General features: G+C 37.5%; 1 protein-coding gene across 1 annotated transcript in view; it reads right to left on the bottom strand.

The window, feature by feature from the left end:
* Positions 1-2,341: 2,341 nt before the first annotated feature.
* Positions 2,342-25,002, bottom strand: part of LOC110093949 (decapping nuclease DXO homolog, chloroplastic) — a 56,958-nt gene continuing 34,297 nt past the window's right edge. Inside the window, exons 11-13 of the mRNA XM_020819021.2 lie at positions 10,757-10,841; positions 3,031-3,094; positions 2,342-2,933 (exon numbers count right to left, since the gene is read on the bottom strand). Coding sequence (XP_020674680.1) covers positions 2,821-2,933; positions 3,031-3,094; positions 10,757-10,841 — 262 coding nt within the window. The 3' untranslated portion in view covers positions 2,342-2,820. The remainder of the gene's footprint in view (positions 2,934-3,030; positions 3,095-10,756; positions 10,842-25,002) is intronic.

Below are 25,002 nucleotides of genomic sequence, written 5' to 3'. Positions count from 1 at the left end.
AATTTAGATTGTTGGTTATAAGTATTTTATTTTTTTGTTATATATTGTAAATGATGTTTTGATTTAAAACATGAAATGTGTATATGATTATGAATAGAAGTTCTATTTTATTTTTATTATTTAAATATATATAGATGTTATTAGTGGCTCTATAATGTAATTGAAAGATTAAAGAGAGAATCCTTTCCAAATCAGATCTCAAGGGCATCACATAACCAACTTATATACAAGTCTAACCCTCAGCTAGAGGTAACATTTAAGGGAAACAATAGATCAAAGGCTTTTCTTGTTGGAGGTATGATGATAGGGGTTGTTAATTAATCCCTCCCATCCCTAAAAAAAAGGCAAATAAAGAGTATTCATGAATGAAGTGATCCATATGCATTTGAGAAGTGGCAGAAGACTACAATCTCCACCAAAAAAGGGGTCGTCATATACAGACAAAGGAAAGGATATATTCATGAATGAATGAAAAAAACCAATCCCAAAGATTCTAAGAAGGGGGTAGAGTATAATATCTCATCTAATTTACAAAAGAACATTCCTACATAACTAAATGCATATGAATCTTTTTTGATATCAACGACCTTAAAAAAACTTTAATTCAAGCTCTTGAAAAAAGGAGAAATATGAAGTGTATTTTGCTTAGAGATGCCTAACTAAAGTTTTGTCACCTTAAAATGAACGCATTATCACATTCTTTGAAAATGATCTCATGCTTGAGATATCATAGTATAATCACCATTTGCATGTTACGGTAGAGAGTGACAGTGTAACCATAAGCTGAATCCTTTTCGACCCTAGTTCCTTAAAGAATATCACGAAATGCTAACATTAACGTGGTTGCCTCTTATGATCTAGCGTCTTAGATGAGATAAGTTGGCAGAGCATGAATTCAATGCAAAGGAGCAAAAAACCAAAGGGTTTTTTGTTCTTCCCTTAAGATTTAAAAAACTCTACATATAAGAAAATTTTCATGTGATCAATGCTACACTTTGTTCGAAGTACTTTTAGGCCCATTATGGTATCATTCCTCTATTCTACACCAACACATGAAATATTTGAGAGATGGAGAAGAGTTCAAGAATTTTAGCAATATACATCAATTTGTAGTTCATGAAATACAAATGTACCAATATGCTAAATACTTCATTCCAAATGAACCGAAGCCATTACAACCCTCCAAAACTACAACATCAACACCAAAAACTGCAAACAAGCCCAAGAAGATGGTAAAAAGTAAAAAGGAAAAAAAAAAAGCAAACTCTACCTGAAAAATCTAAAAACTAATATGAATTTAAGATACAGGGTCCAAACTAAATACCCATCATCGCCTAGCTTCTAATATCCCTTGACAACCACCTCCAAATGCATACTAACAAATGATGTATAAAGAGCTGCAAGTCACAAACAATTAATCCTCTTGTTCATTTTTTTCTCCCCCCTATCAAGAGAATAATCAAACTAATCACTCACCATTACTCAACTTCTAAATTTTCTTATTAGATGCTATCCAAAACATCAACTCATAACGACTTTGGCACCTAAAAACTTCCACCACCAAAGAATCCTCCTACAACTCAAACCTATTACCCTGCTTCAAGCCTATCATAATATATTAATTTCTCCGATTATTTAAAACGACACTATATAATTATTAACTCACACTGGAGAAATAATTTGAATTGAAATAAGCCCGTAGTTGCAAATATAATCCAATTTTGTATATAATTACTTGCAGAACAAACTCAAGTAAAATTATTTTTTTACTACGTCTCGTTATAGGTGAATGCTTGCAAAGGCTCACACGGACTCCCGACAGGATCGGCCAACAATGAGATCAATGACATGTGAAGGTTTTTGACAAGATCAAGATATGAAGGCGGCAATAGGACCTTGCATGAGAACAGGAAATCAGGAAGGATGCTCTCTACGAGCATGAAATCATGACAAGATCTCACAAGGAGAAAAGATGTCGTGACTTAGCAAGAATGAACTTGGCCAACCCAGGATTTTAGATTCGGCCAATTCGGACAAGTCTTAATGTCCTCAAAATTGAACCAAGGAGTGTATTTGAAATTCCTCAAATTTTATTTTTTTTACTTTATATTTCTTTTTTCTCAAGCCAAACACCACAGAAATGAAATACAGAAAAAAAAGGAAATTCAATGTACTCCTAATCCTTCCAACCAAACAAGTCCTTAGCCAAATTTGAGATCATAACAAGTATATTAATAAAAGGTACATAATATCAAAACAGCACAACCAGCTCTTTAAGCCTGGAGCAGAAAACCCATAAAAGCAGATAATTAACTAACTTGAATTTCATAACAATAAAATCTAATAACAAGGGATTTCTTACAGGAAAAAACATTCTTATCCGCCAATCACACGATTCCACATCAGCACGGGTTACTGTAAGTTCAAAGACTCAAGCTTGAAAAAAGCAGCACTCAATGTAATTGTTGATAAAACAAAAGCTACAGCAAATTGAATTGAGGAAATCTATTATGACTACAACAGTCCAATATTCATTTCAAACTATGCAATCATAACTGAAATATATACATCTACCAAGATGTGTAATGGAGCATACACTTGCCTACGTTAAACCTTTTGACAATGGGATAAAATAATGTTTATTAAATCCACTATTTATCCAACAGACTGCATCATGTGGTTGTATAAGCTGGAATACTCCATAGCCATAAGCTTAAATGGCTGGAAAGTAGAGTTGTGTAATGATGTGAAAATATTCCAAAGCCATACAAATGAAAACTGTATATTGAGGTACAGAACCAAGTGTTAGAACTGTGTTTATTAGTAAGTTAGGAGTTGTTCTACATGCTTGTTGATGGCTTCTGGTGATGTTTGGGCTCGGAGAAGTTCCAAGCGATTGTAGGGATGAACAAATTGCAGAATATAGTCTTCATCTGTCGTTTAAAATAAAAACAGTTCAAGTTCAGAATAAATATCCAAAAGATATAAAGCCTTGGCGGCAATCGAAATACAATGATATTCAGAACTTACTGTCTTTTACAGTTCCGTATAGCCAGCAGAAGACCTCATCAGCGAATGCTAGGCAAACCCCTCCCTGAAATACATAGAAACAGCAACGCTTCAAAGTGGGAGGGTTCTATGTCCATCTTACAAACTTGTAACAGTTTTTTTTTTTCTATTTTTTGTGTGATAGATATTGGAACATCTAGCAAGGGACAGTTTGTTTTACCGTAATTATTTGAAAATATTTAAATCTCAATGTTTAAAATGGGTCGCATTGAAGCAAGTGGCAGAAGCCATTACAACCCTCCAAAACTACGCGAGTAAGACTACATGCTTGGCGGGGGGGAGTGCGCGACTATGGGCAAGGGCGGGACGACACGAGTGCACGACTGCTCGAGTGCCGCGAGGGCTCGACCATGAGTGGTCGAGGATGAGGACAACTCACCGCGAGCGCCTACGCCACTTTGGGCAATGAGTGCAATCACAGCGAGCACGACTGTAGAGGTTCATGAGTCCAGGGCCAGGCGCCTGCACAAGGGAGATTGGTGAGGAAGGATGGGGACTCGAGTCAAATTCGGTTAGCAAGTGTCCCTGATCCGAGTCGATTTTTCGAACGGGTCAAAAATTGGAACCCGAACCCGAACCATTTCTTAAACGAGTCAACCAGAACCCGAATTTTCTGTGTCAGGTTCGGGTCAGATCAATAATTAACACCCCTAATTAAAAGTCCTTTCTCACCTTTTTTTACGTGAGCTTCAAAAATAGATATCTATTTCTAGTTCCATCTACATACAGCCAAACAAGCAATTTGAACTTCTCAAAGTAAGATCCAATCACCTACAAAAACTTACAATAATATAAAGTGACCCTAAGAGTAACACTTTTTTTATCTATTCATGATGAATCTTTCACCCTTTGTCCACATGTCTATTTTCAATTATATTCTCATTGATAATGTTTAAAAGAAAATTTTTCTTATTTATAAATAAAATAAAGTTTATTTATAATTTGATAGCTTAATTTTATAGCCACATATTTTTCTTCTTTCTTAATGCCATTATTTGATATCCACGACCATGAAAAGATGAAGTACTACTAATAATAATAATAATAGAAAGCCAAAATATCAAAACGTATCTAAATCTGTAAAGCACCCTCCATAACTTCTTTGAACGCTGAGGCCTAAGACTTTGTCCCATTGTCCCTGCAATAGCTGCTCAAAACACCAAACAGTATCCATTTTCCCCTATGGTCATGGAACCTGGATGGCTATTTTTCCCATTTCAATTCGGAGATTCATTTGCTTTAATTTGTTCTAGTTTAATCTGTTTTAAATCCTTCCGCTGCTCCTTCAAGTTGGAGCATTCTATAGTGCATGCTGTCCACTGCTATTGGAAACTATGAATCTTGATTGTAAAAGTTGAAAAAAGAGAACCGCCAAGTATCAAAAAATTGAAAGAAGACTAGATGGTCCATATATTTGAGAAAGTCATGCTAATGAAGTATGGAGATCTAGGGTGCATTTTATTCAGGTTACTCCAGCTCGTGCAGCTTGTCCACGGCGGAGGGCACAATTTGGAAGGCAGCTTTCAAACTCCCGTACAGAAATAACCAAAACATGGCCTCGCAGACAGAAATCGTATGGGGCATTGTTTGGGAAGCCATGCCAATCGCATCCCTAAGGCCTTTTGGAAGCAATTTTTATTTTTTAAAAGCAAATAAAAATACTTGAATAAATTTCTGATGTTTTAAATATTTTCAAAACAGTTATTTTTTTTTTAATCACATCCATGTGATAAAGCTGCTACTAACGTTTCTGACTAGTGCTACTCTTCTTTTCTTTCGTTCTGCACCACTTTTCACCATAATACATTTCTGTTAATTCACCTGACAACACTGCGTCTCTTTTAGCACACAACAAACGGCTACAATGTAATTTATATACTGTTGTTATTATGTATATAATGAACCACTGTAGAAGATATTGTTGTATGGATGAAGACATGAAAAACTTTGGATTCATCCTCTTCTTCTTTACCGTCTCATTCTTCTTCTGCTTTCACTGTTCTGTTTTGCTTGTTATTCTTCTTGCAAGTTAAGTAACTCTACAGGTTTGGGAGTTTCTTCATAGTATCAGAGCAACAAGCTTAACAGCATCTCTCTCCTACACTCATGGTTGAATTTAATTCTGCCATTAACTCCATAACACGGCTCAAAACCAAACACCGGATCTCTCTATTCCTCCCTCCCTTAAATTTCTCTTTTCAAGCAACAAAAATTTTGTTCATACCCAGCTCCTTGCAGATAACTATCCCACATGGCGAGCTCAAATCTACAAATTGTTTACTGCTAATGGGTTTTCTAGCTACTTAGATGGCACCAATGCATGTCCGTCTAAGCATATCATTTCTGAAATTGGCCAACCTACCTTAAATCCTGCATACATTCTTTGGCAACTTATAGATCAAAACCTCGCCATTTCTCTCTTCTCTACAGTTTCTTCTTCCATTCTACCACATATATTAAACATTGATTCTTGCTCTGCCATTTGGTCTACACTCGAATGTCGTCTTCACTCCATCAAAAGATCAAAAGTTATACAACTCAAAAATGAATTGCACTCTATCTCTATGAAAAATCAGTCCATGGCTGAATACCTATCTATCGTCAAGCACCTCGTCGATAACATTACCGCTACAGGCGGATCCATTGACACTAAGGACATCATTTTATATATCCTTAATGGGCTACCATCTAACTACCAAGCTTTCAAAATTGCTATAAGGATAAAGCTCACATCCATTAATCTCAACGATCTATACTCACTTCTAAGCAGCGAAGAAATTAATTTGGCTACAAAAGCTGCGAAAGAAATCCATCTCTCTGATTCCACCTCTGGCATCGAGCATCAGTTTTCTCTTACATCTACCAGAAATCGTGGATGTGTACGTTTCTTTCATGGACGCGGACGTGGTCGCTTCCCCTTCACCTCTTCCCGCCACCTCCTCCACAATCAACTATTGAATGTCAAATTTGCGGGAAGAGAGGACACACCGCCCTGACGTGTTGGCACCAGACGAATCTTTAGTATACTCCCTCTGCTTCTCTCAATACTCAGGCTATGCTAGCTACTACTCCTCCCACCTCTGATTGGTAGTTGGACAATGGCGCAACGCTCACCTAACACAAAATGTTTAAGCTTTGCAGCATCATCTATGCCATTATGGAACAGATCACGTTACCGTTGGCAATGGGACAACCTTACCGATCCAACATTCTGACAAAGGCTTGCTTCCTACTCCGACTCGTATGCTCTCTTCAACCTCGTCTTCACATACCCAAGCTATCACACAATCTTGTTTCTCTTTCTAAACTCATTTATGATAATAACATTCTCATTTCTTTTGATCACCATGGCTATATCATTCAGGACAGGAAGAATCATCAACATCTTCTCAAAGGGACCTGCAATAACATCTTTTATCCTCTTCCTCACAACTACACACCGCCCTCTCGACCATCTCCGGTTGAACTTCACATTGTTTCAGTCTCCTCAGAAATTTGGCATCATTGTCTCAGTCATCCCAACTCTACCACAATTTCAGCTATTTCAAAGCAATTTCCTGAACTATGTATTCCTTCTTTCTCTTCACAAAAATTTTGTAACTCGTGTGCTCTTTCAAAGAGCCATAAACTTTCATTTAATGAGTCACATAGTTTTACTTCTGCACCTCTTGAATTACTTCATGCTAATATTTGGGGACCTTCTCCAATTATTTCAAATGGCAGCTTTCGGTTTCATCTACTTTTAGTGGATGACTACTCACGTTATTCTTGGACTTTTCCACTAAAATTTAAATCTAATACAATACAAATTCTCATCGAATTCAAATCATTCATTGAAAAACAATTAAATAAACCTGTCAAAACTTTACATACAGATGGTGGTGGTGAATTTATCAACACCAATCTTAAGTTCTTTCTTCATACGAATGGCATTCAACACAAATTCACATGTCCGTATACCCCCAAAAAATGGTATCGTTGAACGCAAACACCATCTTTTAGAAACAACCAAGACTCTCCTCTTTGAAGCCAATCTTCCCGCACGATTCTGGGTGGATGCCCTTCACACCCGTCTATCTTATTAATCGCCTTCCATCCATAAATACATCTTCCCACTCTCCCTTCCAAATTCTTTTCAACAAACCTCCCACCTACACTCACCTACGAGTGTTCGGCTGTCATTGCTACCTTGGCTTCAACCTTACACATCTAGCAAACTTGATCCATGCTCGGCTCCATGTATCTTCCTTGGCTATGCCACAAACCAGAAGGGCTACAAATGCTTCAATCCAAACAATGGCCGCATTATTGTATCTCGACATGTTATCTTTAATGAACTTCATTCTCCATCCATTTTTCAAACACCTTCTTCCACTACTTCGAACTCCACATACATTAGTCCACTTCTCATTGCCCCTCTTCCACCACCTCCATCCAGTTCAAATATTTCTCCAACTGCTCCATCTGATTCTCATTCTCCATTTATTCCCACTACCCATACTCCCTCATCCCCTTCTTCCATCTACCCACAATCCTCTCACATCTCCACATCCGCTACCTCCTCCACCAAACTTCCCACTCCACTTCGTCGTCATATGGTTACTCACCTTCAAACTAGCTCACTCAAACCCCGTCAAATTCTTGACCTCTCTCATTCCCTCCATACCACACCAACCTGCTATTCATCCGCCATCAAATTTTCGGAGTGGCGCAAGGCTTTGTCAGATAAATTTCTCGTCTAGCAATCCCAAGGCACTTGGACATTGGTTCCACCTCAATCTCACTTCAATGTTATTGGGTGTAAATGGATATTCAAACTAAAATATAACTCTGACGGTACCAATGCAAGACACAAAGCCCGCCTTGTTGCTCAAGGCTTTAAACAAGAATATGGCTTGAATTACTTTGAAACTTTTAGCCCCCTTGCAAAGTTTCAAACAATTAGATTATTCCTCATTGTTGCCCTTCGTACAAATTGGAAAATTTTGCAATTAGATGTTGTCAATGCTTTTCTTCATGGTGAGCTCAATGAAACAATCTACATGTCTCAACCTCAAGGATTTCAAGACTCACAATTTTCAACTCATGTGTGCTTACTCAAGAAAACTTTTTATGGTCTTAAACAAGCACCTCGTCAATGATTTGCTACACTTTCAAATTATCTTTTATCCCATGGTTTTCATTTCAGCCAAGCTGATCCTTGCTCATTTACAATGCCAACAACATTACTGCTTATATACCTATATATGTTGATGATATGTTAGTCACGGACAACAATCAACCTTTCATTTCATCCTTACTTTAGCAAGTACAGAGCAGGTTTCATATCAGAAATCTTGGACAGCTCACTAGATTCCTCGGCATTGATTTCCACTTAAAAGGAGATGGCTATCTTCTTCAACAATAGAATTACATTCACACTTTACTGGATAAGGCAGGTATGAAAAACTGCAAACCTTTGTCCAATCCCCTACTTTGCAAATTTATTCTTGATCCTGCCGACCATCAACCATTTCACAATCCTTCCCTCTATCGCCAACTAGCTAGAGCTCTTCAGCATCTTACAAATATTCGTCCGATATCAGCTTTGCGGTCAATAAAGTTTGTCAAAATATGCACCAACCTACCCAACACTATTTCCAATTGTTAAAATGGATTCTTCAACTCATGGTCTTCTCATTCAAAGAGGCAACCTTCAGCTCACAGCATTTTCCGATTCAGATTGGGTCGGTGGTACCCAAGACCGCAGATCTACTACAAGCTATTGCATCTTCTTGAGCAGCACTCTACTCTCCACGTCTGTTTTTTCAGCTGTTAGAAAACAGTTGACCGTTCGTTTGATCTTCAACTGAAGTGGAATATCGAGCTCTTGCAGCAGCTACAATTGAAATTATTTGGCTTCGCTGTGCCAAGATTTTTCAATTAGTTTAGATACTACTCTCTTCTGCGATAATATTTCTGCAATGGCAATTGCCAACCCCATCTTCCATGCCCGTACACCTAACATAAAAATCGATCATCATTTTATTCGAGAGAACATCAACAACAAAATTCTTTCAGTGCATTACATTTCCTCCTTCAATCAAATTGTAGACATACTAACAAAGACTCTACCTACCGCTAGGTTCAATTATCATCATGGCCTGTTGAAGGTATGCACACCCATCAACTTGCTGGGGCATGACAAAGCTGCTACTAACGTTTCTGACTAGTTTTGTTCTCCTCATTCATTCTGTATACTTCTCATCATAATACATTTATGTTAATTCACCTGACAACAATGCGTCTCTTTTAGCAAACAACAAAGGGTTACAATGTAATTTATATACTGTTGTTATTATGTATATAATAAACCACTGTAGAAGATATTGGTGTATGGATGAAGACATGAACTTTGGATTCATCCTCTTCTTCATTACCGTCTCATTCTTCTTCTTCTTTCATTGTTATGTTTTGCTTGTTATTCTTCTTGCAGGTTAAGAAACTCTACAGGTTTGGGAGTTTCTTCACCATGCCCAAATTCCCTCCCGGGCTGGCCTCCACTACGCTTCCAGCACAAAGGCCGGTCGTTGCCTACATCAGATGATGTTTACCAGTAGCGAGTATCAACAAGCCATCCGTCACCGCCCAGAACTAGGACAAATGGGGCTATTTCAACGTAAATGTTGAATGTCCAACCAGCCCAAGCTCCCTTTAATGTCATCCTCATTCTCAACAAAATGAGGTGTGCCAACTTCCATGGTACCATTGACAACTTAGCTGATTGCACCTATGAGGTAATTCCCCATTACCATTCCCTTATTTTCATGTTTCTAAAATCAATCATGGATTCTTCTCATTGGTAAGCGATTTCACCCAAAAATTCTATATAGGGCACTCGGATGGGAACCTGATCAATCAGAAGCAAAGCGACAAAGAGTGATCCTATACTTGCAGTGGTGGTGGTGGCCGGTGGAAGTGACAGACAATGGTGGTGGACGGTAGTGGTGGCAGCCAGCAACGACGGTCGCGGCGGACGATAGCTACCAGCAGTGGAGGTGGCAGGCCATGGTCGGTGCGGTGAGAGTCGGTGGACAATGAAGTTTTAGTGTATTTGGATCAACCAAATCGGATGAATTCCAAATACATAAAAAATGAACTAGATGATGAAATCCAAATACACCAAAATATTGCGTTGCATTTGGTTTACTTCAACCCAAATACCAATATTCTCCAAACCTCCGTATTTGAAATACTTTACACCCCTTTTACTTCAAACCAAATAGCCCCTGAATGAGAGGTAATACAAGAGTAGAACCTATTCAAAATTTGCAAATAAGGTCTGAAAACTACATTTTGATGGTTTGAGCATGTACACAAATAATTGAAGCACCAAATTATAGGGGTGGGTAAAATTATGCACAAGAATTAGAGGAAAAAATTGATAGAATAATAGTAACATGGATAAAGTACAAGAAAACATTGCATAAAATAGATTTTTAACAGCTCAAACTACACTCAAAAGGAATGTGTAAAGAATAAAGATTCAAAAAGCTAAAATTTTTTTTTTTTTTTTAGAAGTAAAAACAATTAGTTGGAAGAAGGCTAATGGCGATGATGAGGAGGTCAAGTTTTTCTATAAGCTTAAACCACATTTTATATGCACTAAAGTTAGATATTATATAGATGAGCTACGTGAAATTCATACCTGCCAATAGCCTTTCATCTTTACCCGTTGTGTTATGTCAGTGGTTCTTAGCCTCTCAGTTCGAAGAAGTATCCCTGAATCATTCCTACATAAAACACCATATTCACTAAAAACATATGAAACAAAAGGCCGCCAATGAAAGAACTAACACCCTTTGTATAGGTGGGAAAATGAGAAGTATAAATTAATGGATGAATGAAAAAATTTGCAAAATATGATAGGCACAAAACAATGTTGGTCTAGTATCATTTTTTAAGGGCATTTTATTACTAGCATCCACTTACCATTTCCTCCACCTTGAGAACATCTTTGCTATTCCAAATTGTAATTGATATCAAATAGCCTACCGTATACCATCCTCATTTTGAATATCTTTATCATATTCAGAGCAGCATTTGTAGTATATTTGCAGTTATTGTAAATTGCTCTTTGGCATAAATCATACATCACCAAAATAAAACTAATAAGCAAACCCAACTACATAAACAAGGGAGGGAGCAGATATTTCAAGAAAGGTCAACTCATTTCAATTTTTTAGTTTTGACTTGTACTTCCTGAGATTTTAGTAAACATCATATTTTACCGTTGTTAAAATGTAGGAAGACCATTTTCATTCCAATAGAAATCCACCCTTCATTTAATTTTATAATCAAAATTGATGAAAAAAGTTTTCATAGGAAAAATCGCTCAACAAAATTATCTATTAATTTAGGTCCATTGAAATTATGCCAAAAAGAGTGCCTATATAGTGCATGAAGCTCCAACCCGCAAATGTAGGTCCCAAGAAGAGTTTGATATTGTTAGATCCAAAAGAAAATGTCATTGACATCAAAACTTCACTGAAAAATATGATCCAAGCCTGAAGAAAAAGAAGAGAAAAAAAGAAAAAAATACTATAGAAAATAGCTTTAAAAATCTTATTAGATTTCAATGTTATCGATTACAAAATTGATATGACGCAAGTCTGTTAGAATGCATTGAGCTCATCATCTTACTCGCCAATTTTTTAAGTTTAGATCAAGATTCAACGCTACAAAAATGGCTAAAATTAGGTATTGTTAGTAAATTTAAATAGTAAAACTTAATTATGCTTTATAAAATAAATAAGTCTTGTTGGCAGGTAATTATCCGGCTACTTGATAATTTTTTGTATAGTTTCACACCGCATACAGGTTCAGTGAGATGAATTCTCTTGATGAGTCCTCTTGAATGAGTAAGTCGATCACTTTGGCGACTTCACTTCGAAGGAGTAAGCAAGAAGTTTCTCTTAGCTAACTTGAAGAGTTTTTGTGAACTGGTTCATTTATGGCCATTTGTTGCGCCCAATTTAAGTTTGCAATAGGACATAATTTACATGACCTAGGCGACTATGGGTGTATATTAGTTTGTTGATTGTTCTATCTGTTTGAAGAGGTCAACAAAAATAAGAGAATAAATATTTATAGAACTCAACTCAGCCTTGGCGAGCTAACACAGTGATTACATATATTTAATTACTTTTTGTCATACAAGTCAGCATCAAGGCTTATAAATATTCATACTAGGGTTTTAAGGATCTTCGACTATTGCTATTCTACTTCCTTTTCTCTTTTGTCCTATAGCAACTTGTTCTATATTGAGATGATGAAGTTTCATAAAGCTTTAGCTAATGACTTCCCTTGTCCACAAATTGTTTCTATCCGCTTACAAAACACAAGCAAAATGTTTGCAAAAGCAAGAGTATAGCGAAGAGATGCTAGAACCGTAATCACATATGAAGAAAGTGAAGATTAAACCCACCAAAGAGACTACAAAAGCAACTGATTAGGGACATCAGTTAATATGTGCTTCTTTAAGTCTTCCATATCCTACAGAGACCAATCATAAAGGCGCTACTTAAAAAAGAGTGGGCAAGAAACCATCATTTGTTGATACCACCACTGGGGGAAAAGAGGCCAAGATGCATTTAACAAAGTATTTAAATGTTATTGTGGAGTTCTTAATGAGCGAGCTATTGGTACATTCAAGAAGTTAGAACTAAAGCAAGGTATGTTTCTAAAGGAATGATGAATGCTCGCTTGAATACTCTGAACTCGTCATGATTTTCTAAATTGAATGCAAACAGATCTTGAAAAGAAATCATTGATCCTTGATCAGTCTTGCCATCGCTTGAGTTCCAAAAGTCCTTTGGCTCAGTGTCTTAATTGATGTGTTCAACTAAAAAAGGTCCAAGTTGTTATGGAAGCAGAAAATCTAGAAGCAGTTGATAAGGAAGTCACCAGTGTGGACAAACTGCCCAAAAGTTTTGAAACTAATAAGGAGATTGATAAGATTAGTTTGAATTGCCAGTTTGCTAGAATCAATACTAAGGACGAGAAAGGGTAAGTTCAAGCCCATCCTAAAAGAAAATTTGCTTGTCATGATCTCCATGTTGAAGAACATTGTAATTTTAGTCAAGTTTGAGCTGAGATAGATAAAGCAGAATTTTTTGAGCATTTGGTTATGCGCTCATGCTCAAAGGTTTATTTTAATGAAATTATTTAGAAGATGCGGCAAGTGATTGATGGCTTGAAGACAACAGTTTTATTAAAGAGGGAATTTGTTGAATCACATCGATTGAGACCATTGCATGATGTAGGTGAGTTTGTTCTGCACAGTCTAACTTAAGCTTGAGTTTACTGACAAACACAAAACTATGAAGAATTAAGTTGTCAAACTTGAAAACAATAAAAAATCTAAGAAACGAGAAAGTAAGTTTCCAGTGAGATAAGAATATTAAATTTTGAATAAATTTATGAACTCCCAAACCTTTTTGCCAACAGCATTTAAAGAATTTGTAACTCCAAAAATTATGATGCCCGAGACTCATCAAAATATGAAGACAGCAACAAGTTATGTTTAAAAGTTTTGGTTAAATTCAACATCCTAAAGCAAAAATGGAATGATGCTAGCAATTTTTTTAATCTGTTGACAAAATTGAGTCTTCGAGTTACAGTGACAGTACTGTTGAAATTGAAGATAGTCAAGTGATAGTGATCAACAAGGATGAGTATCAACAGTCTTTTTATTTTTATTTTTTCACTTGCAGTAAGCTTCCACTTTACGCTGTAAGCATGTAAGGAAGTCCCATTTGATAGGTAAAATGCACTTCAATTAGACAAAAATTGAAATATAAAGAGGAATTGCTACAAAAGTTTGCTTTTGTAATTTGAATTTTCCTAGAATATCAGAATATTCACTACATTTAAAATTTGAATATGCAGAATAATGTTTATATTAATGTCTTTCTTTCTCTGAGTATTAATGTTGCATAAGAATACCCAAGTAAATCATTGAAAGGATCAAGAAAAGTAGTCACTTTAAATAGAATGAGTTGAATAATAACTTTAGATATTAGAATACCATCTTGAAGATTTCCTCAAACTTTTATCCTTTATGTAACTGTGGGATCCAAAAATTCGCGCTCTAGCCTCTCCACGGCCCCTTTCTTTTTCGGGTCGTCGAGCAGAGTTTTAACATTTAAGTTTCGAAGCAAATTTTCAAAAGGAAGATTGTGTTTTAGATAAGACATTACCTAGAGATTTCTCCCTCATTTTGCAAGGACTTCAGGATCTGAGTTCATGTTTCTTATAGGTGCAAACCCCTATAGTTAATTACCCCTCCCGATAACGAGAAAGTACTTTCGATTTAGGCTAGTTGTCAAGCAGATATATAGTATTTAGCATATAGTAGAAACATGTCTAGGTATTGGAAATTAAAATTTATGTCGCCGTGCACTTAAAACTGAAAGTTCGTTAGGGATGTTAGGACCTATGAACTGGCCCAAAGCTAATTAAGAGATAGAGGTGAATTGGAAAAAAAAAATATCTTTCAATCAAAACACAAATCAAAAGCAAAATCACCACAATAAAAACCAAAGTGCGGAAATAAAATGCGAAAGTAATGAATAAAGAACACACCGGATTTATAGTAGTTCGGTCAAACCTTGACCTACGTCCACTCCTTGGAGGCACCCTCCAAGTATTGCACTAAACTAAGTGTCTCTCCTTTATCCCCCACAGCTAGGCGGAGAAGCCCTTTCAAAATCACTTCCGCCTTCCCTGGTGCGGCAGAGTCGCCGGGTCCTTTGACACCAAAGAGATCTTCTTCTTTGGTGAACTTCCCTCGAGAAAAGCCTTGAATCCGACGGTATTCAGGTGCGAGCTTGCCGGAGCAACCGTGTAGAACCTCCTCCAAACTCCCTTGAGTCCCCCCTCACAGGATCTTCTCCCTCTCTCAAACTACACCCTTTCAAACTCTCGCTTCAAGTTTCCCCCAAAAGAACGAAGCAACAATGGCTGCCAAAGACACTTATTAAGTGTCATGTCATAGCTTAAATAGAAGATCTCAAAATGAGCTCATTAATGCAAGTTGCCGACATTATCGTCCAGGACGATACTAATATCGTCATGTACGATCAGTGCAAAATAAGCCCAATCAGCCGGGACGATTTGAGACGATCAGAAGAAGTTTGTTCATATCGTCCAGGACGATAATATATCGTCCTGGACGATCAGAACAAATCATGGAATATCGTCCTGAACATCCCCTGAAAAATAGTTGTCTGATGTCCAATCGTCCAGCGTATCGGCCTGGACGATTTTGTGATCGTCCAGGACTATTTGATCGTGTAATCAAGTCATAATTGCTTTCCTTAAATTCCAGAGAAATTTTGGAAAAATTGTCCTGGATCGTCTTGGATGATATTTTATAGTACTGGACGATCCACCTGGACGATGTCCAAAAATAAGTAATGCCTAAATAGATCTGGCGGCAGATTCTTTCTGTTTTGAGCCTATCATCCTGGTCGATACAAAATCGTCCAGGACGATGTTTTTTGCATAATGACGACTGCTTTAATGAGGATGCCCTAATCAGGGTTTCTGCTTTTGAACTGATCGTCCAGGACGATATAAAATCATTCCGGATGATATTACCAAAAACAGTAAACTCTAGGGAACAGTCAGAAATCTTCCAAGTTATAAAGCATCAGGAGCCACACAAAATACAATAGACTTAAGAAAGGAAAAAGGGTACAAACTGACTCAGACCTAGTCTACCCAATCTTGAGTTGGTTCCAAATTGCAGTCTGATCGTGAGGACCTGAAATGTCAATAGATAAGGCAACCGTAGAGAAATAAAAGTGTTTGCTATCATCAAAATCATAAACCATGAAAACAGATCCGCAACAAAAATGTATTGTGTGGGGATGATGATAGACCCAATCAAGATCCCATGATTTCATCAGCCCGGGTCATTATTGTCCTTGGTCTACTTAGTCAGAGGAGGTAGTCGACCCAACTTGACAGAATCATCATTGTCCGCAGTCATGGGTTGCTTCGTCCAAGGGCACCTTGTAGACTTGGGGTGAATATTTATCTAAGGAGGCAAATTTGAATCCACCTTAATTAACCGAGGGTTTTGTGCCAAATCTATCATATCTTAATGATTCATTACTCAAAGATTTATCATTGTTGGGGAACATATGGGCTCTAATCATGAATGTAATTTAATGGTGTCATTTGGAGGCAGAACCATCCGGTTAGAGGGTATCAGTCATAATTGTTTACCTGTGGTGTTATTTGGAGGCAAAACCACCTGTCAGAGAACACATGCCTCATCCTTACTGGCAAGAGACAAATTGAGAATGAATCCTAGTGATATTCTCAACCAGATATTTGCTGTTTGTGAGCTGAAGTAATTTTCAAACTTGTCCACTTTAACAAACTATTGCGGAGGGTGGATGAATATTTGCTTTAAGTGTTTGATGAAAATTTCTATTTTAAAGATTTATATTCTTAATGGATGTGAAGTTTTTAAGTTTTTGGTGAGAATTTGAAAATTAACCTCTCCACTGAAGATTTACATTAAACACGACCATCATTGGGGTGACTTTATTGTCACTTTAAAAGTTTATATTCCATGGGAATTTGAGAGACTTTCTAAATGTTTGGGGTCCCTCCGGTTGAGATTTTCTTTCAACAGGATCATCATCGGGATATTTATGGACACTTTTATTTTGTTGGTCAAACCTTGTCGACTGTCTACTGCTGACAGAGGATTGGGTTTGTCATCGGCTTTATATTTTTTTAATGAATTTTTCTTGTAATAGACCTTAAAGGCCTAATATAAATATATAAAATAAATATTTCGGTCGACTTTGCAACCATACATTTGTTTGATTGTTTGAGTCATGTCGATTCCTATCTATTCATATATAAGAATCAGGCTCGAATTTAAATTCTTTTTTTTTAACCCGTGCATTATCCTAAGGTGTCACATGTGTACGTACATCACGCTCGTCGTGGCCCATGCATTTATTTAATTACATATTGTTGACCTCTACGAGAACTGAAAATCCTCGAAATCTTGCCCGAAATCCCGTATACCTCGTACAGTTCAGCACCGTTCTTATCTTGACCTGAAATCCCTACATAAATGGCACAATGGCAGCCTCGATTCTGCCTCTGCTCCTGCTAATAAAAAAGAACAAAGCACTCTTCGTTTCGTTTCTTCCTACACATCAAAACCCTCTAGCCTTCCTCCACTCCAGCTAATCCCGACGATAGTCCCAATCCCACCCAGCTCAATATGCCAACCTCTTTACAGTTACGGCCCTAACACCATCCCGCCTCCTCCAGCCCAGGTCGAACTCCATAATAGCCAATCCCAACCGCAATCCCTATCTCACACGACTACAAGCCGAACCCAACCTGATTCGTTAGTTCTTCCTCATGATCGGACACCTCCAATTCAACCGGCCACAGAACACCACAAAAGCTCCTCCGACCTCTTTCTCCCTCAGTCGAATACTTAACGATCTGTTCTTCTCCTCATCCCTCCTTGGACGCGAAGATCAGCCGAACCCCAAACGTCTGATCTTTTCCTTGTTAAAGCCGCAAAACCCCAAACCGTCTGTGTCTTCCCATTCACACGTAACAACCAAGCCCTTCACCCTCTCTATTTCACATAAAACTCCAACCCCTCAGATGCGAAGATCAGCCGAACCCCAAACGTCTGATCTTTTCCCTGTTAAAGCCGCAAAACCCTATACCGTCTGTGTCTTCCCATTCACACGTAACAACCAAGCCCTTCACCCTCTCTGTTTCACGTAAAACTCCAACCCCTCACCCATCTTCTCTGCTTGATTCCTTCAACACCACAAAGAACCCACCTCCCTTCTCTCTCTCTCTCTCTCTCTCTCTCTCTCTTCACTTTCTCTATAATATATATAGTATAAAAAAGGGCGAAAGAGAGGGAATAAAAAAAGGAGAGGAAAAGAAAAGAATGGAAAGTTTCCAAAAAAAGAAAGAAAATTTTGTGTGCATCCGTCATCATCGATTGCCATCCGACATCATCGATTGCCTTGACATCGCCACCATTGCCATTTCAGTTATAAATGGTTCCTAAACTAAAAAATCTCCCAATTCATGTTTTCAGCACTCGCGGCACGCCGGGGGATCACAACCCGCTCTCATAGTGTGGTGGGAGGGAATCCGGTGCGACGCTTACAGACAGGCGGATTGTAATTGCCCAAAATCAAATTTGGAATAATTGTCTATTTATCATTTTAAGAATATATCAGAGCTTCTAAAAATTATCAATTTAAATAGTAACCAGCGAAAGCAACTAAAATCATATACATCAAGATATTTTACTATTTATTCACCAAGATATCATTTATACTAGCTAGGAGATCACAACAATCACTAATCTATCATAAGCTCCTGACTACAAAAAAAATAAATGAAAATACATAACAAAATTTAAAAAAAATCTAAAGATCTATAACAATCTCACTTCAACTGGTCCTGACCCATTCACTGACCTAAAATCACTAAAAAATCATATAATGAGCTTAAAAGGTCAGCAATAATCCAAAACTTACTAAAACTTTCAATACAATGACTAATGAATCAATATAATATGTTCAGTCTAATATAATCAATAACAGTCAATATAATTAATGATCAAATATTATCAATAAAACTCAAAATGATCAATAATAAAAGTAGATAATCCTTACAATGAACATAAAAATCAATAATTGTTATTAAATTCAATAAATCGGAAACATTGTGTTTTTAACATCTTTTCTCCCAACTGCCTCCGAGTTGATCATCAATTATCAATTATCACTTATCCAATTAATCATTTATTATTACATGTGGCTTCATTAAATTAATAAAGAGTCATCACTCTTTGTTCGTTCGTGTTATCGATCGTTTGTTACATGCTACAATCAGGATAACAATATAAACCATATTTAAAAAAAAGCTCGTCAGCCGACCCTCCTGTGAAGGGTATTATGTTTTAACAGTCAACCTTTCTTGCTTATGTAAATGCCACAATAATGCAGTAAGAAATAATCAATTTTGTTCATTATAAAAAAAAAAATTTATAGAATAAACAAAATCATTAAAAATTAAAATGAGATTTGAGTTACTTACAACAAATAGAAGAAATCTCTGAACAAAATTAACGAATTAATAAGCACTGAACAACATTCTCTTTTTCGCTCTCCCTTCTTAGACAAGGCACGATACTGAAATTCAAAATTATCATTTAAAAAAAGCTCAGATTATTACATGGGTAGGCCCTATACATACTCTCGTAGCGTGGCAGAGGCAACTTTAAGTACCCGTATATGTGTCGTCATGCCTACGGGAAAAAACTATGTATTTCAAACAGTTACCTTGAAGCACATACACACTCTTGTAGCATGGTGGTATTATAGACCACAACCACGGTGTCGCTCGACACCTACCACACATGCTCTCGTAGCGTGGTGGGAAAGTCCAACTCCCCAAATTTTTTCTAAACAGGGGAGACGCCGGGAGGCTGCTAAAATTTCTAGTGAAGGACCTAACTTGAACAATAGTACAGATGACTTAAAAATAAAGCGCAAGGAACAAAACTTGAACTAAACAGCAGGGAACTGAATGCTAAAATTCTAAAATGCACAATCAAACTAAAAACGCAAATGCTAGATACTGGTTCAAGTCACTCAAACAAGCATAAACGTACATGCATAAGATAAGTGGCAAACAAACATGCTAAACTTGCTTGTAAGTAACAATGAGCAACATGCAATGAATGTAGCATCTTTCCTACACTCAACATTAGTCAGTTTATGGATACACTGATCCACTTACAAGTGATGACAGCAGACAAAATTTGATCAACAGCAGTTAACTCACAAGCAAGTGCATTGATCCGCTTATGAGTGACAACAGCGGATATAGCAACTCACTAATTAATGTGCGTAGTAAAGTCGATAGTAGTTAACTAACGAACAAGTGCATTAACTTGTTCATAAGCAACAACAGCTAGCGGCCCGCTAGTTAACGTGTATAAAGAAACCAATAATGAGTGCAACTCAACTGGTAGTCTACATTAACATGCAAATGAACGTATAAAACTCATCTGCAAATAATAGTGCTCCATACATACACCAACAAACAACAATGATAGATGTGCTGCAAGTATAATAGATCCCTTGTGAACATAGATACACATGCAATGTGCTATTGGCAAGCAAGGACAAAAGAGCTACAATGAATGAGAACAACCGTGAACAATAACAATTGATACACAAGGAATGTGGAAATTTTCTTACAAACATATACAATGCAACATGCATTGAAGGAAAGTACCTGCTGACAGTAATGAATGATTCGTCGTGTACATAATAATATACCTATAAGCGATGATCAACGACGAGCAATGAATGCTACGACACCCTCACAGTCAACAACGACGCGATGGCAGTCAAATACACTGATCCCCTACTAGCAAAGACAAATGATATGCAGCAAATGCAAGCTCCTACGAGCTGTTGCAAGGGGCCCATCATACACACTATATGCCATCAACAAGCAACTGTAGTAGATTTATTAGTGCACGACAGTCTACCTGCATAATGTAACAAATGACCCAAAACACAATGCTACGATTCACCTGTAAACAAAAACAATGAATAAGTAGTAAAAATTATGGGCTGCTAATAAATTAAGGCAACAAATTTGCAATACCAGACGGTCACACCAGATAAATCAGCTTGCTTGTGAGCAACAGGTGGAAGATTCCTGATATGTCGCACAGCATATCTGCCGGTAAAAATATACCCGCAAGTTGAAAGTTGAAGAAAATGATAACTTGCATAAGACAAAAGGAGCAAAACAACATTGTCGATGTGCAATAAATGAAGTACAATGCCACGCCACTAGATCCACAAAACTCGTATAAGTAGACAAAAGGCATTTCTCAAGCTACAAATAATATTTTACGCAAACTTTAACGAAAATCACTTAGCACAAATAATTATATTTAAATATTTAAATGCTCTCCCCTTATGCATTAAAATAAGATTGCCTATATGGGCCTCGACAAACTTGATGTACGCACATAAGTAATGTCTAAGGATGTTGCGCGGGTCAAGTAGGGGTGTTAATATTTGACATGACCAAAAAACCCGAATCGAACAAGACCTGAAAGATCCATGATAGGAAACGCGTTTGTGAAACGGGTTGAGTTCGCATTCAATAAACCGACCCGTTTTATAAATCGGGTCGAGTTCAGGTTGGCCCGAAAACCCAGAAATTACTCGGAATGACCTGTTTGCCAGCACTGACCCATCTATTGCCCATACTGACCATGTCGCATTGAGTCACGTCGTAGTGTGTGACCGCTGGTCGCAGCATCTGCCCGCTTATTGCGCTGCCTTGTCGCTGGCTGTCGTACTGTCGTGCTGCTGCCATAGGATTTGGGCATTTGGCTGAATAATAGTGTGTTAGGTTGTCATCACCGCCCATGGTAGGTTGTCGTCGCTGTAGGTTAACCTTGTTTCGACCGCGGTAGCTGCTGGCTACAGTAGAAGTTGGGCTGTTTAGGTATGCCGCGTAACTCTAGCCATTGCAGCTGCTGCCGACGAATTTGGCTGAATAAGGACGCAGAACTCTCATTGTTACAGGTCGGGTTAGGTTGACCCGAACCTGAAGCAGGTTGGGTTTGGGTCCGAAAAATTGATCCATTTTCAAAAATGGGTCTAGTCGATTAGTGTCAAGTCAGTTCCAGGTTGGACCCAAACCAAATACGTGACTCTATTTCGACAACCGTAAGGTCAAAAAATAAACCTAAGTTTGAGCCCAATCCTTCAATGTGAACAGATAGGAGTTGACACGACTCAAACTATCAAACAAATATATGATTGTGGCATCGATCGAGATATTTGTTTTATACATTCATATTAAGCCTCCAATGTCTATTATAAGAAAACTCATTAATAAAGGCATAAATCCAACAACGAATCATATCCTATGTCGGCAAGTTGACAAAGTCAACAAGATTCAACCAATAAAATAAAAATTATCTATAAATATCACGATGATGGTTGTGTTGATAGAAAATCACAACCGGAGGGAACCTCAATATTTAAAAATACCTCACAAATTTCCAAATGCCTATGAAATTACAAAATTCCAAGAATCACCCCAAAATTAAGATATTTAAAATAAAATAAGTCATCAAATGCTTAAAGCAAAATACACATCCACCCCATACAACAATTTGTATTGGTGGACAAATTAAAAAGCACTTCTACTCACAAAGAGCAAATGCTAGATTGAGAATATCACTAGAATTAATTCTCAATCTATCTCTTGCCATTAAAGACATGGCACGTGTCCTCTAACCAGTGGTTTCGACGCGAAATGGCACCACAGGTAAGTGGTTATGACCGGGTGGTTTTGCCGCCAAATGGCACCATTATCGGTCCTGGTCAAAGCCTGTATGTTCCACAACAGCTTCAAATCCTTGAGTAATTAATCAATAGGATATGATCGATAGGGCACAAAACCCTCTATTAGCTAAGGTGGATTCAAATCTATCCCCTTAGATAAATATTCACCCCATGTCTAGAAGGTACCCTTGGACAAAGCAACTCATGACTGTCGATAAGGATCCTTCTGTCAGGTTGGGTCGACTACCTCCGTTGAATAAGTAGACTATGAACCATGATGATCCGGGACAATGAAACCATGAGATCTTGATTGGGTTCATCATTATTCCCCCAAACATCCACTTTAAGTACAAGGTGGTGAATTTCTAATTTTAAATATTAAATTTCAAATATCAAAACTCATGTTGCTACTATACACCAAATACTTCGTATATGTTTGACGACTAACCTTAATCGAAAGTTCCCTCTCATTATCGGGAGGGATAATTAACTATAGAGGCTTGCACCTATATGAAACCTGAACTCAGATCATAAAGTCCTCACAAAATGAGGGTGAAATCTCTGGGTAGTGTCGTACTTTGAAATCCAATATGCCTTTTGAAAATTTACCTCCGAACTTACTCATTAAAACTCTACTCGACAACCAAAAAAAAAAGGGTCAGCGGAAAGGCCGAGGCATGAATATTTGGAGCCCACAAATAAATGCATATATGCTGACATATGCATTTGCACACTGCTTAATCATATTTGCATGATGTGTTAACATGTAGAGTAGTAGTTTAATGTGCTAACATAGCATTTGATATATTTGCATGACGCTCATGTATGATATATGCATACATTGCATGTTTGCTTGCATAACATCTTAGCATGATGAATCGGCGCTTTCATGTAGTGCATGATGTATTTGCATATCGATATAGCGCGTTGCTATGCTACGCTGCCGTTGTATAGTGCATTTTGCATGTTGGATAGTATGCTTGAGTAGTGCATTTTGTATGTTAGAATGTGTAAATACACAGTACGACTGCATGTTAACATGACGAGTCATAACAGTGCAACATATTTTTTTATGTTTAAATAACACAATTTGCATAATGCATCTTTTATTAGCAATATGTCTATGCATGTCACGAATGAGTCACTGCGCATTTCAGTACACGAGAGGGTGTTTTTGCAATGATCAACAGTGCAAGCGTCTAGCGCTAACAACTGCGCAAGGTTTCATTTTAGAATTTGTAAACGTCTTATGTCCGCTTGTATGAATGTTACAGATCTGATGGCGTGGCGTGGCGTGACGCTGCATTATGGGTTGTCTGTTACTTATTGTAGGTAGGTTGTCATGCATATAACCAATCTTCTGCCATTGTCGGTGGGTGTTTGCATTTGTTGTGATCATCGATCCATATTTGCAAAAGACGTGTCGAATGTATTACAACTCCCCTATTTGTGTTTGGTAAGGAATTCATCACCCTCGTTGCATATTAATTACGAGCAGGCTATCATCTTTACAATCTTCTTATTTCTGCTTGTTAATATGTCCCATCTGTTATGTGTCGATCATCACTTCTTATAGAATTTTGAACGTTTGTTTGCAGTTAAGTGACATCTCCTATATGCAAATCGAATTTTCTTCAAACTCTTCAAACACTTATTGGTCAGCAATTATTTACACTCATTGCACATCAAGCTCAACTGTTCACAAGAGACTAATGTGTTTGCTTGCAAACTTAATTGATGTTGATTATAAGGATGTCGTTGTGTTCATTATACATCCTTCATAATTTACTTATGAACGTGCCACCATGATTGTAATGAATTTCTTGTACATAGATTATGTTTTCACCTCAATTCAATTGATTGTCGCCTGTTAATGCTTGTTTGCGAGCAAGTGGTGCTTAGCAATTTGTTTGTTACAAGTCCTCTGATTATCCGTTAATGTTCATTTGAATGGCTCGAAACGAATTGTAGGATTTGTGTTTTCAATTTGACTATGCATTTTAATGTTTAGGGTATAATTTCTTATTGTTTTGTTCAAGTTCGGTCCCCTACAGCTTTGTTTAAGTTCAGTCCCCTACTTTTATTCAAATTCAATTTATTGTGATTTTAATTAAGTTATATTCTCTGTGAATCTGAATTTTGATAGCCTCCCGATATCTCTTAGCCTGCCCACCACATTAATAAAGATGTGCATGGTCGGTGTCAGATGACACCGTGATCGTAATCTTCAATCTCACCATGCCAAGAAAGTCGAACATGAGTCTTCAGGGGGACCTATTTGAAAATGCACAGTTTTTTTCCCGCAGGCACTGAAACTCGTACACAAATACTTAGGTCTTACCCCAACACTCTAAAAAAGCGTGTATAAGACTCACCCACCTCGCTGTAAGCGCCGCACCGGGTTCCCTCTTACCACGCTAACAAAAACGTGCATAGGTGATTTTTCCGTGAGCCGCGAGCGACGAAAATGGGATTTGAGATTTTTTTA

The sequence above is a fragment of the Dendrobium catenatum genome, unplaced genomic scaffold, assembly GCF_001605985.2.
Source record: "Dendrobium catenatum unplaced genomic scaffold, ASM160598v2 fragScaff_scaffold_542, whole genome shotgun sequence".
NCBI classification, from domain to species: domain Eukaryota; kingdom Viridiplantae; phylum Streptophyta; class Magnoliopsida; order Asparagales; family Orchidaceae; genus Dendrobium; species Dendrobium catenatum.
Note: the sequence above shows the minus strand (reverse complement) of the source record. Positions and strands in the feature narration are given on the sequence as shown.